At 38.9% G+C, this 15997-nt stretch overlaps 1 protein-coding gene and 1 long non-coding RNA gene across 9 annotated transcripts in view; one reads left to right on the top strand and one right to left on the bottom strand.

Annotated features, from left to right (window-relative positions):
* The window catches only part of LTBP1 (latent transforming growth factor beta binding protein 1), a 196775-nt gene that overhangs the window by 13358 nt on the left and 167420 nt on the right, over positions 1 to 15997 (bottom strand). For 7 of the 8 annotated variants that reach the window (XM_065679916.1, XM_065679917.1, XM_065679920.1 and 4 more), the window contains 5 exons: positions 11891 to 12073; positions 10317 to 10403; positions 7102 to 7230; positions 5671 to 5811; positions 3195 to 3365 (listed from right to left, as the gene is read on the bottom strand). In XM_065679916.1, the coding sequence (XP_065535988.1) occupies positions 3195 to 3365; positions 5671 to 5811; positions 7102 to 7230; positions 10317 to 10403; positions 11891 to 12073 (711 nt within the window). The remainder of the gene's footprint in view (positions 1 to 3194; positions 3366 to 5670; positions 5812 to 7101; positions 7231 to 10316; positions 10404 to 11890; positions 12074 to 15997) is intronic. The other variant, XM_065679918.1, reaches the window with a different exon arrangement.
* LOC136014844 (uncharacterized) overlaps positions 1 to 15997 on the top strand; it is a 50220-nt gene that overhangs the window by 28418 nt on the left and 5805 nt on the right. Inside the window, exon 2 of the long non-coding RNA XR_010612898.1 lies at positions 12284 to 12442. This is a non-coding gene — a long non-coding RNA (uncharacterized LOC136014844). The remainder of the gene's footprint in view (positions 1 to 12283; positions 12443 to 15997) is intronic.

Here is a 15997-nt window from a genome sequence, read left to right as displayed (position 1 = left end):
TTGGTAGGTTTTTTTGTTTTGGTTTGGTTTGGTTTTCTGGAGGAGGTTAGGTGCAATGCAGAAAGTTCTGCTTTTGTTATCTAACAGAAGTGTCCCCAGTTTTCTAATTTTCCTCAACTGTTCAATTAATACAGACTGCAAATTACAAATCTCAACCACCACAGTGGTTTCTTAAGGTTAATGACTGAATGTTCTTTGGGCGAGGACAGCCTAACACCACAATGAGCCCAGAGAGAATACATTTCAGTAGTTAATGTTTTGGTGTTGGATGCAATCTTTGAAAACCTTTATCTCATAATGTTAGAGACAACATAGTTGAAGGCAATCTGTCTTTGCTTCCTCTGCTTCCAAGGCCTGCCCCACAAATTCTTTATACAAGTAAGATGTACTCACTCACATCACTACAGTTCATGTTTGCACTATTTTGACCAGGACTTTGATACTAGCATTTTGAGTTTGCTCCTTGATGCTGTTATCAAAATACATATGAGTCTTACTGTTGTTAAGATGATGGTGTTCAGTTGCAATACTTCAACAGGTGCTACTTATTTTTGTCTCAAACTCTGACTGTATAGTGTTATCTTCAGTGGGGTTTGTTTGATCAAGCACTCAGTAGTAGTTACCTAAATTCTGTTTTCATGCTGGTGAAAGGCCAGATTTCTTTTTCATTTATATGGATCAGTTTTTACAGAAGTTCTCTTATCTTCCCACTGATTTTATGTTGGATGCTACTTAAACAGGAATTTTAAATCTTGTAATGAAAAATGGAACTGCTCTGAAGACAAGCTGGGACACAAATGTTAAGAGATTCTTTCAATAAAGTGTGAGTTTGTTATAGAAGGAACTTGCAAATGTATCACTTATGGTGGTAGGCCTGTATTTCCTTCTTTCCAAGTGCAGCATCTAGATCCTCAAATACAAGAGGAGCATAAAAAAGGCAAAAGGAAACCACAGGTAAGCAAGTGACCTGTTCTGTGATCCAGCCCATTTTATGGTGAAAGTCTTCCGGTGATAACACTTTTCACATCCCTAGGTCTTCTTTAAGATGTGTTACAAATCTTCAGAATGTCCCTAACTTGGGAAATAAGCAAACACTTTCAGTTGTAAATCTGGCCAATACAATACACAAGTATTTAAAAATGGAGAAATTCCTGGTTCTCCAGCCAGGACTTGAACCTGTGACCTCCTGGCCCAGAGGTGCGAAAGCACTCTCTCAAGCCAATGATATCACTTTAAGTACTACAAACTGAAGACATGTCAAATAAATCATTTATTCGGTTCAGTCATCTTTAAATTTTTCTTGGTAAATGTTCTGAAACCAGAGAAAGTCTTCCAGGTTTCTGTGTGGGTGCGTGCATTTGTGCGTGAGGACAAATGAACATGTACCACCTCCACTAAGAAATGTAAGCTTGTATGTTTGTTCTGACGTCATAAAGATTCAATGTGCTTTTGGTTTTTTTAACTATGTCCCAATCTATAAGGATGATTTAAAATATTTGGGATCAAAGTATGCCTTGTAGTTTTGGTTAAAGCAGATACTTTACAATGCATATTAGCTTCAAATAAAAATTATCTTATGTCTGGAGGGAGAAGGATTTTGTGATCCAACATAACGCTCATCAGCTTTGACTGAGGGTCATCCAAGTGATGTTTAGCATGTTATCCATCAAGAACCTTCATGTAATTTCTAAAATGAATTTAAGTTTCTTCAGAGAGCTGGTTGGGATCTGTACCCCACTGTTGTCACAGGATTACTGCTCTGGAATCCTGAAGTCCTAATGATCAAAATCCATCTAATTTCAAGCCTACATATGTTCAGACTGAACTTGTTCCAATTTTTTCCCCACATCAACACTATTTAATTTAAAAGCTTGTGGGAATCCTTCATGACTCTGCTGTGGAAGAGTTCAACCATTTACAGCCTTTGTTCTGCATATAGGCTTGGCTTCTTTGTCAGACAGGTTCTCCTTTCCCTGACCATCTTGGTAGTCCTTCTCTGTTCTTTTCAGATTTATCCTGCTTTAAATGTAACTAGCTAGAAATATTCAGAAGCAAGTCTCAAGCCTACCTTAACTCTCTCCACCAGGAACAGCTTTCCTTCTTCTCCTCTATCTTTCCACCTGAGGAAGTCCAGGTCATAGCAACAATTCTTGCTATTAGCTATTGCCCACTTTTTTTTATTTTATTATTACATTTCATTCCATTGCAATTGTTATTCTAGCAGATGTAGTAATTCACTGCCTGGGAATGTCTTCCTGTAAGGTTTGTTCTGACAAAGACATTTCAGAGATTTCCATATCTTATAAATCAAGCTGCTGTCATACCCTATTTTTCTTCTTCAGTCTCCTTCTGGATTAAGCGTCAGTCAGCAGTTACTCCAGCCAACATCATCAAAACCAGGCACTTTTTCAGTTGCTGCACTTCCAAAGCAAACTCAAACAAGTAAAGATGTATAAGAACAGGTTCAGGGACCTTGCAAGTGAATTACAAACACAGAAAACTCAGGTAGACACAGTCACGTTAGTGCTTCACTGAGCTTCTCTGTAGTTTTAATTTGCTACAAATAAAATGTGCTACTTTAGCCCTAATGTTACAGTTGGAGTAACACAGGGCCAAGTAAAAAAACAGGTATGATATGAATAAAATGCTTTACTAGTATAGCACAATATTCATATATGGAAAACAATACTACTGAAAGAGACATTTGTAGTAAGAAAGCTACATCCAAACTAGGCCTTGGAAAAGTTTATATGGGGCAGAGAAGTTAGTACGGTTCAACTATAACACTAGCAACAAAAATCTAAAACAGTTATGTAACCTGTTGAGTATCATGCGTGTGTGTGCACACGAACTGTGCCTCTGTTTTCGTAGATGGCTTTTGTCAGGCATGTTAAGAAACACTGTTATTCTTAAAATGCCCTCCTGTTTCCACTGAGGTTCTGAACTGCCAATCACTGATAGTCCCACTTGAAGGAAGCAGGTCCTGTAAGTGCCAAAAAATAAAAGCAGCTACATTTTCAAAATGCAGACTGTAATGAATTCCCTTTAATTAATGAGAAAAATTTCCATTAGTTCTTGAAGGGTTGGGGTTTTTTGTTCTCTCTTATGTTATTAGCCCAAGTGTAAATGCAAGGGATTAAACTGATTAAGTATTTCAGATTTCATTCCAAGAACTGACATGTACGTTTCCTTACCTGACTCCTTCATAGGACACAGTGCACACTGCATGCCCCAGGCTTCACCATACAGGCAACAGCACTCAGTATATGTAGTCTGCTTTCCAACCAGAGGTCGACTACAAACAAAATCATCACTTAGATGCTGCCAGCAAAGATCCTGGTAGACCTCAGTTTCTTCAGTTTGCTCTGGTGAAGAAGACAGTATTAGATCATCATTGCAGTGCTGTTACTTAAAAAAAGATACTGACATAATGCAGAATTTTCTAGACTTAGATTAGAAAAAGAACCTAGCCTTATTACGCATTGCAGAATACAAATTTAAACTTCAAAGTTATGACCTTATTTAAGGCTTGAGGTGGCTCATCCTTTGTTCAGCTTTGCAAAGATCTTAAAGGGTTCTGATTTGACACTATTAGGCCAATTTAAAAACACATTGGGTTGGACACCCAAGAAATAAACTTCCTAAACCAGTAGTCAGCGCTGAATGCTTAACACTGACTCAGTTCTGCTCCCATGGAAGTTAAGAGAGCTTGACAAAAAACAGTATTAAGACAGAAGTGAGTATGTGAGGAACACACCAAGGATGGAGTGAATCTTTAGAAGTTGGTATTTTGCTTTTCTTATATTGCTGTCAGTGGCATCTGAAAGAACTTTTACAACTAGGGCAGAGCTGAACAAAATTTTACAAGGGCTCAACGGGAGACTGAACAAATACTTGGAAGAGAGTTTGAGTAATGAAACAGACAAACTACATCAGGCTCAGGAAATCCCCTGAGCTGAAAATAGCTGGAGGCTGGGAGAGTGCTGGGAAGAAGTATTGTTTATCTGCTCTTCTGGTCCCTAATCATCCACTTACAGCTATTGTTAGAGACAGAATACTGCTGTGAACTACTGTCACGTTCTTAAGAACATTAACAAAAACATGTATTTTTGTGAAAGCTGGACTATTTCAGAGGCATACTAGTTCTGACAAGGATCTCAGTAGGAGCAATTCCTAGCCCTAGCAATCTCTGATTGCTGCTGATCAGAGGGAGAGGAACTGTAAACCTAATCTTCCACTTGGAATGCATAAACCTCAGCACAATTGTTTTGTAAAGACATCTGCAAATTTCTGATTTTGTTCCAACATAGAGTGAAAAATAAATGTTGTCACAAACCAAGGCTCTGTTTTGTCTGTGCATTATCTGTACTGCATTTTCACATGATGCACGGATGCATGGGTGAGTACAGACTTGAAACCTAGATCAAGAGTAAAATGGTGAGCTCTGAAATTGCAAAGGTGATCAGCATTTAGATGCCTATTTATACTAAGAACTTGCCACAGCAAGCCATGAAGAGCAGCAGTGGGCCTCTGCAACCAACTCCAAATACTGCTGGCAGCAAAGGAACCATCCTGCCTCCTGGTTCTCTGCATTGGGGAGGACATTGCCAATGTGATAAAGGCTTGAGTGCTTTGTGCTAGGTGAGATCATTGCTGTGTCAGCACCAGTACTGCAGGACAGAAGACCCTTTGGGCCCTTGCATTCCCTTCACATCCTAGATGAACCCAAAGGACAACCCTGCTCTTGGTTTAACTGAAGATTAAACAATAGAAATGCTGTGGTTCTTCCACAGTTTCAGGCAAGAGGATGACCACATTACTCCTCAAAAGTATCCATCCTATAATTTGGAGTGACTAAAGCTGGCATTCAGTCTGTATTCCCCTTTCCTTTCACAGATGCATCTTAGGAAAATTCATTGCAAGTTGCAGGGACCAGAGGTCTGGATTTATGGCTATACAGTGCCAATAGTAATCAAACCCATTGTAATATTTCTTTTAAAGATGTGTGTGGCATGGACAAAGCTGCGCAGACGGCATAATGCTCGGATTTCTGAGACTTTTCTAAGAATCGCATCTATCTTTCTGAAATCAGTGTCTACTGAATTTAAAAGAACATGCAAACCTCTTACTTAAACAATGACACTGCAACCCACAGCTTTAAAATGTGAGTTTGATATAGCCTCAATATTAATCAGTTGAAAGCACAGATAAAATTTCAGCTATTTCCTCCTATACCCTGTTACTCCTGTTTTTATTCTTTGCTTTGTTAGAAGCAGTCACTCACTCTGAACTGAATCTCCAGAGTCAGCCCATAGCCAAACCCCAGGCTTAGTAAGACAGCAAGAGGCTGTGCCACATTACCTACAAGGCTGGATGAGGCAGACACAAAGCTGGTGAATAAGAGGGCTGAAGACTCCCCAGCCCAAACCTAATCTCATTCATGCTTCCAGCAATCTCCTATCTGCATTGGTAAAGTGGAGCCCTGTGGAGTCCTACATCACGATGCCTTCTGGATCAACAGATGATGGTCCAAGCATTGCTTTCCAAAATCCTCCAAAAGAGCAGGCTCATCCAAGCATGACCCAGCCTAAGCTTACTGGGATCTGTAGGCATGTCAGCACCACCTCACAGAGGTGCACTCGCTGCAGTAATATGTATAATGGATCATACCACTTGAATCTGCTGGTCTGATGCATCGCTTTTCTGTTGAGTCCAGAACCATTGGGTGTGTACAGAAACAGTTGTAAGATCCTTCTGTGTTAATGCACTGGCCATCAATACAGCTGTTTGGGTCCTGACATTCATCCGTGTCTTTAAAATGGAAGGAAATGTATCAAGGAGAGCCAGCACAAAGTAGTCGCATTGTGTTAATCCATGTTTTTATTTTCCTATATTAGGAGCAGATTTCCCTGCATGCCTTCTGTTAATTACCACAAATACCAGTTGCTGGCAGCAGAATCCTGCCTGTGCCCATGAAGAAGGATGGACAGATCAGCAGGATGCTGACCTCTAGTCCTCCAGCATTAGGGAGAATCTGGATGAGTTGGCTTGCTGGGTGGGGGTTGGAGTGCCAGGCATACCCTTCATCAAGCACAGCTGCAACTGCTTCTCGTGTCCCTATCGCTTTAGGACAGTACCAGCAGGCGTTAGAGGTGTGAATACTCTCTGAGATCCTTCATAAGCTTATCAAAAGGGATCACCTTACCTAGCCACAGTAGTTCTATTCCTTAGTTTGTCTTGGAGAGGAAAAGCAGAAATTTAGCTCAAATGGAAGAGCAGGCTATTTTACTTTGGATAAATTACATTAAATCAGCAAAACCCCACCTTTTGTAAAAAACAATCATAGAATCTGAAGGTGAAAGGCTCTCTTACAGTGGTTGCAAAAATTACTTCCCTTCATTATGCTATTCTGCACATTATACATAGTTTTCTGCTTACAAAGTAAAAGCCAGCGTCACGGTTATGAGCAATTTTCAGTTGAATACCAGAACCACATGAATACAGGGTTGTGCAGACTAAAATGGACTTATCGATGACCTGAACTGTAATTTCACATTGCGTATTAACTCCTTGTGGAAAATATCTGTCCTTGAAAAAAAACCCAAACTATGTTAATTTAATTGATTATAGTAAACTTACCAAGTGAAAGGTGAGCTTCAACATACAGGATTCCACTGCTCACCGCATATACAAAGAACAGAAGGCTAAATTGTACTTTGGCAGAGTGAAGAAGCAGCATGCATACAAAGAGAAAGTCACTTCTGATCACTTTGTGCTGCCTTGCCTATGCACTCAGAAGAGCACAAGAGGCTGTTTAGGAGATGCAAACTCCTGGGAACAATTTGCTGAAAAAGGAAGCAAATAAAGCAAAGCCTGCTCTACATGCCATTGCCGTGTCAGCCAGAATTGCTGCCCAGCCAAGCAGAAATGAAGGGAAATGACCCAATGCCTCTTAAAAAGCTGCTAGAGGAGTTTGGAGGCCCAGTGTTCTTCCCCTTGCTGGGAATACCGCAGTTCTGATGAGAATCCTGCTGTACAACTTTGCTTGTTTTGCCCATCTGCATACCATTATGGTGACAAGACCACTTTAAATAAACTTACCAAAGCACTGGAGCTTAACAGGGTCATAGTATGTGCCTTGTTTGCAGTAGCACTCGTAACCTGGCTGCGTATTCAAACAGAAGCCATTTTTACAGATTTCTTGTCCAAAGAGTTGGCATTCATCAGCATCTGGGGAGTAAACATGAAAGGCTATGTTACCATAATTACTATGAGGCCATGCAGAGAAGCAGGATGGAATAAAGCCTCTACACTTCTCTGTTCAAGCAAACTTCACTTTAAACAGAAGGCCCCAAGAGCACAGATAATCCACTGGATAAAAACAACTGCTGTGGAAGGCTATGGTGTGCTTGGAGCTAGAATAGGAAAGGAAAAACTGGCGGACCATGACTTTCCCTTGGTCAGAAAAAGTCCTGTGGCACACAAAGTCTGGAAGAATTTGTAGCATCCCTTTCTTTCCTTTGGTATCACTCCAAACAAACCAGATGTAAAATATGGCCTGTATTTTCCAGTATAATTTACTTCAGCCAAGGGGTTCCCACTACGGATCTAATTTACTCACACAATCTAATTACAAAACTAACTAAGCAGTTATGCCAATGGATGGCCTTTGTGAGTGCTCTCCTCTTTCCATACAGTTCAGTGACTCTGCTATGCTGGGTAGGGAATCTTCGTATCTGCACTGCTTGTGACTTCATTTTTCAAAGCTATATGCACACATTCTGTGGATACTTTCCACCACATAGAACCAACTGTGTTTGTTGCTAGATATTAGGCTGCAACTACTATAGATCCCATTACAGCTATCAAAGAGAATCTACCACACTTTCAAATGGGGCTAAATGTTTTCAGGAGCTTTCATGGAAAATATATGCCAGCTCATATATAGCTTTTCACAATTGTACACATTTTTCTCCAGTCTTGTATTTATGTATTTGTTGCTGTTGGAATTCCATTCACTTCCTTTTTCCAAACCTACTTTTCATTTGTTAGACCTACCTAGAACAGTCTGTTAAAGCAAGGCTGGTATCACAAATAGCAATAAAAAGCACAATGTGAAGTAGGTGATTCTCCTTTCAATACCGGTTATCTTTATCCACTGTCCCCTATAGATTTACTCCCCATCTACTCTTGGGCAATGCAGATTTTAGCCCAAAGCTGTAATTTCCAGCTGTACAGCAGTTTTAAAGGTGAATTATGCAAATGTTTACTTTTCCCGGAAGAACCGAAAGTGTTATAGAACTGTTTATTTTTACAGCCAGTCTTCCAGCCACTTCAACATTAAATATTTTAAGTTTGACTGTCCAGCAACAAGAACGATGAAAAGATTAGTAAGAAATGTTATGTACACCATCTGCTTTTTCCTGTGGAACATGGATTTATGTCTGTGGAAGAATGGGAAAGCCTGTGAGTAAAGTCAGGGAAGGCTAGCTGAGTATGTTCACTTCTGACAATTATTTCCGATTGAGAAATAAAGAGTTGCTCCTACAAGCAGAAGCTTGTGGATGAAAGCAAAAGGAACATAAGAGTTAGTGTAACAGAGGATCAGACTAGATGTCCCAGCACACTGTAATAGTAATATTACTAAAAGTCCTTATCCATTTATTGTTTGGCCATTGTGCCATTCCTAAGGTTATTACAAAATAAACTTACTGAAAACAGAAAAAGTCTTCTTATGGCAAGGATTTGTGGAAGATAGTTCCAGATGAACTATTTCCTCACTTCAATATTTATGGCAGCCAGAGATGTTATCAACTCTGAGAGAGCACAACAAAAACAAAGCAGACTTTCTCTGAGACACATTTGGACATACTGTACACACGGCATGTCCTAAATCTACATTGCAAAGATATACAGATATCTTAGATCTGCAAAGACAAACAGCACACTTAAGGAATCCCTGAACAAAAATCCTCTCACAGAGAGTATTGAGTCCTTTAAGATGAGTTCTGTGACAGTGTTCTGACTTGGCTAGATGTAACTTGTCGGTCTGTCCAACTCTGTTCTCATTAATTTTGGGTCTGGATTCACCCCGTGGCACTTTGTTCTTTACTGCAGGTTAGTGGTTAAAGCAACACCTCCAGAGAGTGGAGGTCTTACATGAGTTACCCCATTTAAATGCCCACATTAGTTTGAATGAATCTGGGTATTGGTGCCTTATAACCTTTAGTATCTTTTCCACTTTGCACCACTTTAACAGGTGCAAAGAAACATCTCCTGAGGATAACACAAAAAAATATTACTAAGACAGAGAACTGAACTGAAACATGGTCTAGTCATGAACTCGAAAGGAAAACCGACCCTGTAGTGTCCTCAGTGAGGAAAGGTAGTTCAAAGAAGACACATAACAATTGTTAGGAATAAAACCCCAAACCTTTCAAGTCCCACCGGTTTTTGCCATCTCTCAGAATTAGGTCTGACAGATTAAAGTGATTTAGCTAGAAGCAATTCTGAGAAATGCTTATCTATCAACCAGCTGATACTATGGCTCTATTAAGGTCTTTTTATGTGATATGAACAGAGTACTTTCTACATTTACTCCTTGACTTGTAAAACAGCAATTCCAACAGGAACAGATATATTAACATGCATGCTTTTCTAAAGATCCTGTAGCTGCTAAGTAATCCAAAGATAAAATGTTGACTTTATTTTAGCTAACACAAATACTGTGCATTTATGCCAAGGAAAATTAATCTCACGAATTATTAATATTGATAGCTACTTCTCAAACTTGAAAAGGAATTTCACTAATTTCATTCTTCCTTCTTAGCTCCCTCCTGCTTACACCCACGAACTCCTATCACTCCTATTTCTCTACAGCCTTTTGTTCAACTATTTCATGAAGGTCTGTAATGAAAATATCATTGTTGAACTTCTCTTCAGTTTTGATATTCATCCTAACTTGTAGATCTAATGTTTAACAGAATTTCCTTCTCTCTCCCAACTCATCATACATTTATTTACAAATTTAAGGTGGTTTTGTATTTCATATGTAAATGAATATTTGAGGTTTGCAGTGTCAGCAGCTACTCTCACAGTATATAGCACTTAGTACAAATTAAACCAGAATATTCCAAAGACTATAATTGGCATTCTTAACAATCTGTCAGACGATGATTTTTAGTAATGCGTCATATCATAAACTGCTTTTATCACCTAATAAAATTTGAATTAGTATGTTTACATTGCTGGCTGACATTTCTAGTCAACTACCAGAACTTCTGAAATAATTAAATGTAATACAAGTTAGTACTGACCTTTGTAATTCTGAGCAAGAAGCCCGTAAGATGATTCTCCAGTGGGAATGAAACCTTTTCCTTCAGGACACAAATCACTAAATTCAGCTAGGAGAAAAAGAAAGCAAAAAATTATGTTATTAAGAAAAGGTTACATACGTATGTGTTGCATATGTGTTTCAGGGTATTTTGAGAAATCTGAGGCTATGTTTTGCCTTATTCACATCTATTAGGAAATCATGCACACCTTTAGCTAAGTAGGGGATGATGACACTATGGCCTGGCTTTCTCTTGCTCTCGGTTGGTAGAGCTAGGTTTGAAAAATGTAGCTAGGGTACCCACAGCATCACAGAGCTCCATGCAAACTAGTTTCTCTTGCTCCTTGGCAGGAGAATGTACTCCTTACTTGGTTTCATGGTGCACTGCAGTTATAACAATACCAGTAGCCAAATTATCTTAATTAAAGCTAGCATGAGCCTCTCTGAGCTATACTGCAAGCTGCAATCTAGACATACCCCAACTGAGATACAAGCCCCTGTCCACATTCTTCAGTCCTTATACAGGAAAAAAACTAATTGACTGCAACAGGAGAACATGGTGTGGATTACAAAGGAAAATTATTTAAAGTGTCTGGGAGACTACAAAACCAAATAAGCCTATCCAAGCACAGAGGCTCTTTTTGTAACTGTTTTATTTCAGTTTCAGTGATTCTAGAGTATAGTTAAAACAGGAATTAAACTTGATGATACATTTGTGTGAATAATAATCTTTAGTGTTTAATCTCAAAAATTTTACACATTCTCTCTTATGTGATTTTTTCCAGATGGATTTTGAATTTCAGCCATCACTGTTTATGTTTCAAGCACTGTTTTTAATATTTGTGACAAATGTCATATGGCTATGTTTTTCTAATTTAATATTTAGAGGTTAAACAACGGTCTGTAGACAACATGATTAACTGAATTATTCAGTAAGTAGCAAATGTAAAACTAATGTCATCTTATATACTAATGTCATCTTATATATCAGTAATTCTTAGTGCTGTAAAAACAACATTACAAGGAATAGCTGCGGACTCAAAACCATTGTAAGGCTTACCCTTGTTTCCCACCTTGTGGGAAAAAATCTAACATGTTACAGCATCTAGAAAAAGCTTCTGTGAGAATCCAACTTCATTTAAAATCAGTTGAGATAATGCTGTTCAAAAACAGGCTGGTTTTATGCCTGGGGTAACTGTAGTGAAGGCAATGGATTTATACCAGGTATGTAAATGCTCCATCCCTGGCAGTGTTTAGGCCAGGTTGGACAGAGCCTTGGGTGACACGGTCTAGGTTTGAGGCATCCTTGCCCATGGCAGGGGGTTGGAACTAGATGATCTTAAAGTCTTTTCCAACCTTAACCATTCTATGATTCTATGAGTTGTTCCTATTAACTTGCTAACTTTTCCACTGTGGAAATCTCCCATGGTTAAGTCATGACTAAATACTACAGAATGTGTGATTTAATGGGCAAGCCTTCTCTGAAGGCAAAGCACACTGCTGTTAACACAAACACAATGCTTCAAAAGACTGAAGGGATAGAGGGCCTCCTCTTACCAGTTCCAAAGACAGGGCATGGGAAGATTTCACAGTTATCACCCCAGCCAGCACCCAAGGTACAGCAGCATTCTTGTTTGGTTACATTGGATGTAAGCACATTGTCACAGAAATTAGCATCGTTCAGATTGTAATAGCATTCCTTCTTTCCATCTTCATGTTCATCAGGCTCTGCTGGGAGTTCTAAAGGTGAGAAAAAAATCCCATAAATCACACAAGATGATGTGAAATTAATCAATTTTACAGAATCAGAAGAGCCCCTATGCCTCAATTTCACCACAGTGAAGACCAGCATTGTCAAGTAGGGAAAAAATGGTTAAGTACAAAATTTGGTTTAACTTTTGTTCTTATGAAGAATGATGGAAGTTGATAACCTTCCTTTGACTTTTTCAGACCTACTGTCCAGCTTGGCCGCAAAGGGATTCTTCACATTTGCACCTTTTATTTTTATGCAGTGCATGAAGTACCTGCTTTCATGCTCAGCTACCTACTAAAGTACCCAACTACCGATGTAGTGCTTTTCACATATGAGTTTGGAAGCTCTTCAGAAAGGTGAGCAAACATTACAACCTCGCTTTACAGATACAGGAGCTAAGGCAAAAACTGAAAAGGCCCAATTTTCAAAAGAATGAACATTTCCAGCCCCTTTTAATTTCACTGGGGAAAACAACCATGTTCCACACTTGAATACAAGGCCCTTTATAGATTTTGCAAAAGTAAGCAACTGACTCCACAGTAAGCAGAGGAATATAATGCAGATGTCAAGTGAAATGACTCTGTGCTTTACTTTAAAATAGGCATCCAGCCAAGAAGTCAGATTTTCTGCCTTCAGTAGTTGAGTGGGTCCTCTCACAGTATTTATAAGGACTGGAGGCAAAATAGTCTCTCCCACAGATCCAATAAAACCCCCCTTTAATAGTCAAAGACCTTTCTAAAGCAATGCACTCCTAAAGTACACCAAGAAGGGAGTTTAAAAAGAAATACCTAGTTAAAGCTTCTATGTTTTGCAGAACTCTGTCTATCTAACCTTGTACTTCCACAGAAATTCTCGTCAAGCTCGGAAGTGGGAACTATCACGTAAAATTGTTATTCACACTTGATCAATATGAAAAACTTGTGAAAAAATATGGCCATCCATAAAGTAACCAAGTTCTAAAATCACAAATGTTCACATTTATTAATCATACCCAGAACTTTCTTCAGGAACTTCAGATAGCTAAATCTTGAGGCTATTACTTTATTTCCTATTTATTCTGGGAAATTCATTCTGCTTAGCGTAATTCATTACCCTTAATTCACAAAAACCTACTCAAACGTACTGCATGTTGGCTGATTTTCCACTGTTTGAGATTTCATTCATTGCTACTCAGGCTTTCACACAATATACCAAGAGCAAGAAATTTTGCAAGTAACACATGCATCGAGGCAGGAATTGGAACTTTATGCCTGAGTGACAGTGCATTTCAAAATGTTTCAAGATTAGTAAGACCCAAAGAGTTGTGGTGTATAGACTACCTCTGTTCGCCTTACAGTTCTTTCCAATAAAAAGTTTAAGGCTGGCCCATGTAATGTATCGGTATAGCTGGTAGAGCCTAGTTCACTTGACCATATCATCTTCCCAGCTCTGTCTCCTGGAGATCAGGCTCAGCCTCTTTATGCCAGTTACAGGATGGTTTTTCTTCTAATCCCATCCACTTGAAAAATAATGGTTGTGAGGTGTGGGATCTTGAAGATAATGATTGTCCCACAAACGCTGCCCTCCCCCACTGTCCCAAGCACATGGGGCAAGGCAACTTTACTGAGCGTGCAAATAAGCATGCAAATATTAGATCTGTTTTGAGAAAAGCAGGTTTAAAAATGCCACTATGGATTGCTTCTTGTTGCACTTCAATAGCATGGACGTGAGTAATAGTTCTTTAGGCTTCTAATTCCAAACAGACAATTGGATTTTTTTCTGTTTTCTTCAGAAAAACAACTGTTTCTCTTTTGGGAGGTCTAGAGGCTGGCAGATACCTCTATTCAAACTCAGTACAATGTTGCCCCCTACAAGGCAAACTTTCCTTTGGTGTTTAGCCAGTGTAACTAAGTTGTACATTAAAGGGAACACCCAGCTGAGTGCTTATATCATATTTGTTAGTTTAGTCTGTGGTCTCCCCCCATCAGATAATTACAATTTTCCATAATGTGCTGAATTTCATGAAGTGGGGTGGGTTTGTGGTATCTACTGCTAGCCAATAAGGGCTATGTTAAGACTATGGTGTCACAGAAACGCAACTGAACTAAATCTGTTACTCCAAGGTGAGAGAGCAGTACTTTAGCCATCAAATTATACATTTTCCTTGGCCATTTGCCATCTGTCTAACTGAATCAAAGCCAAATCATCAACAGGAGAAAAAGCATGGTAGTTTTCATGCTGTTTACCAGAGCAAGAACACCAGAAGCTGCCCCAGGAGGAAGGGGAGACAGTCTCATCATGTCACTGTTTATTCCCCTTTTACATATGATGTGTTGGTTTCTCCTCCCATTATCTGTTCAGCAGCTTAAAAGTTTGTTGTTTACACAGCTGTGACTGAGGGTTAGTCAAGCAGGCGTCATGGATGTTTGGAAAGCAAATGAGACACAAATCTTCCTTTTTTCTTTTGAAAACCAGGACCAGTCTGTGTCTACAAGCTTATAATTTCTCTCTCATACGTTATTAACCATTCAGTAAATAGGTTGGTTTTGAAGGTGGTTTCACTAGGTATGTGGACAAAATATGATAGGGAAAGGATACTTATTTTTTTGGTATCATCATTGTCTCAGGTTTTTTGTTGCTAGAAAATGTTAAATATCTCTCTACCTAAGGCATGCTGGTAAAGGAACATAATTTTCAGGTTGTTGATATAACTTTTCTGTTAACAGTCTGTAAAAGAGCTTCAGTACACTTGCTGCTAGATTGAACTCTGAAGTAATTAATAGAAATAGATTTATATACCTTACAGTAACCTTGATCCAACAACATGCTTCAGCATGTGTTTGACAGAAAAATTCATACAGGATTCAGTGGATAATCAGGATATTAGCATATGCTTAGACTTCAGCATACCCTTAAATATTTTTCTAAACAGGTCCCTGTTAACATCTGTGATGTGCAAATAACCTGAAATATATAGAACTGATTGGATCTTACACACTGCAGCTGAGAACTGACTCCTCTTATTCACAGGTGGAATCAGTAAAGCCATTGAATCTAAGACTATGTTCATAGATAACTGAAATTCAGATCATTGTTTACTTTCAAAAGCCATGCACGTATTGCAATTAACACCCGCCCCCCCCCCCCCCCCCCAACAAATATGAAGAATTTCCTGGAAAGTGTTAACACTTAGACCTTAAAGTTTAGGAAATTCAAAATGTGTACTCGGGCACCAAATCTGTAGCCTTGAGGAAGCTTTTGGATCAGATTTATAAACTGTTACCTTGCAGCCTCTTTTTTTTTGTGCTGGTGGTTGGTTAGATGCAGGAGGGTTTGATTTTGTTTTAATACAAATCACTCGAGGAGAGATTGTCATGTTTGGACACCAAAACTGTCACTTTCACACAAAAATCCTAGTACATACTGTTAAATATCTTGCCATAAACAACTGGTCACATTTCATGTCACCAGGAGAAAGCGACTTCTAAATTAGCTGTAGGTACCTAAGTGGGCCCTGGTACCTTGGTGGAGTACTTTCACTGGAATTCTGTTTATTGGCCGAGCTTAAATCATACGTATTAGAGTCCTCAAATACATACTATCCTTTCAGCTTCTGGATTCAATGCAATGAGATATATTAGTAATATATGAGTATATGTTAATAATTTAGATGCATCCTAGAGCATGCATTTTTTCTTATGTGGGAAGAATGAAAACCATGTTAATAGATTATTACTCAAACTGCATTCAGCTTGGTACTTGCTAGAAATTTGTTGTAAGTGGCTTTACATGTCTTGCTAGAAGAATAAAGGAGAATACTTTAACCCAAAGCATGCGTTTTTTTCCCCCTCTTAGGTATAAAGATATGTAACAGCAAAGTCTCATCTAATACAAAAGAGTTCTTTCTGCATTTTGATTTTACCTTCTCTCCC

The sequence above is a fragment of the Lathamus discolor genome, chromosome 5 (genome assembly GCF_037157495.1).
Source record: "Lathamus discolor isolate bLatDis1 chromosome 5, bLatDis1.hap1, whole genome shotgun sequence".
NCBI classification, from domain to species: Eukaryota; Metazoa; Chordata; class Aves; order Psittaciformes; family Psittacidae; genus Lathamus; species Lathamus discolor.
Note: the sequence above shows the minus strand (reverse complement) of the source record. Positions and strands in the feature narration are given on the sequence as shown.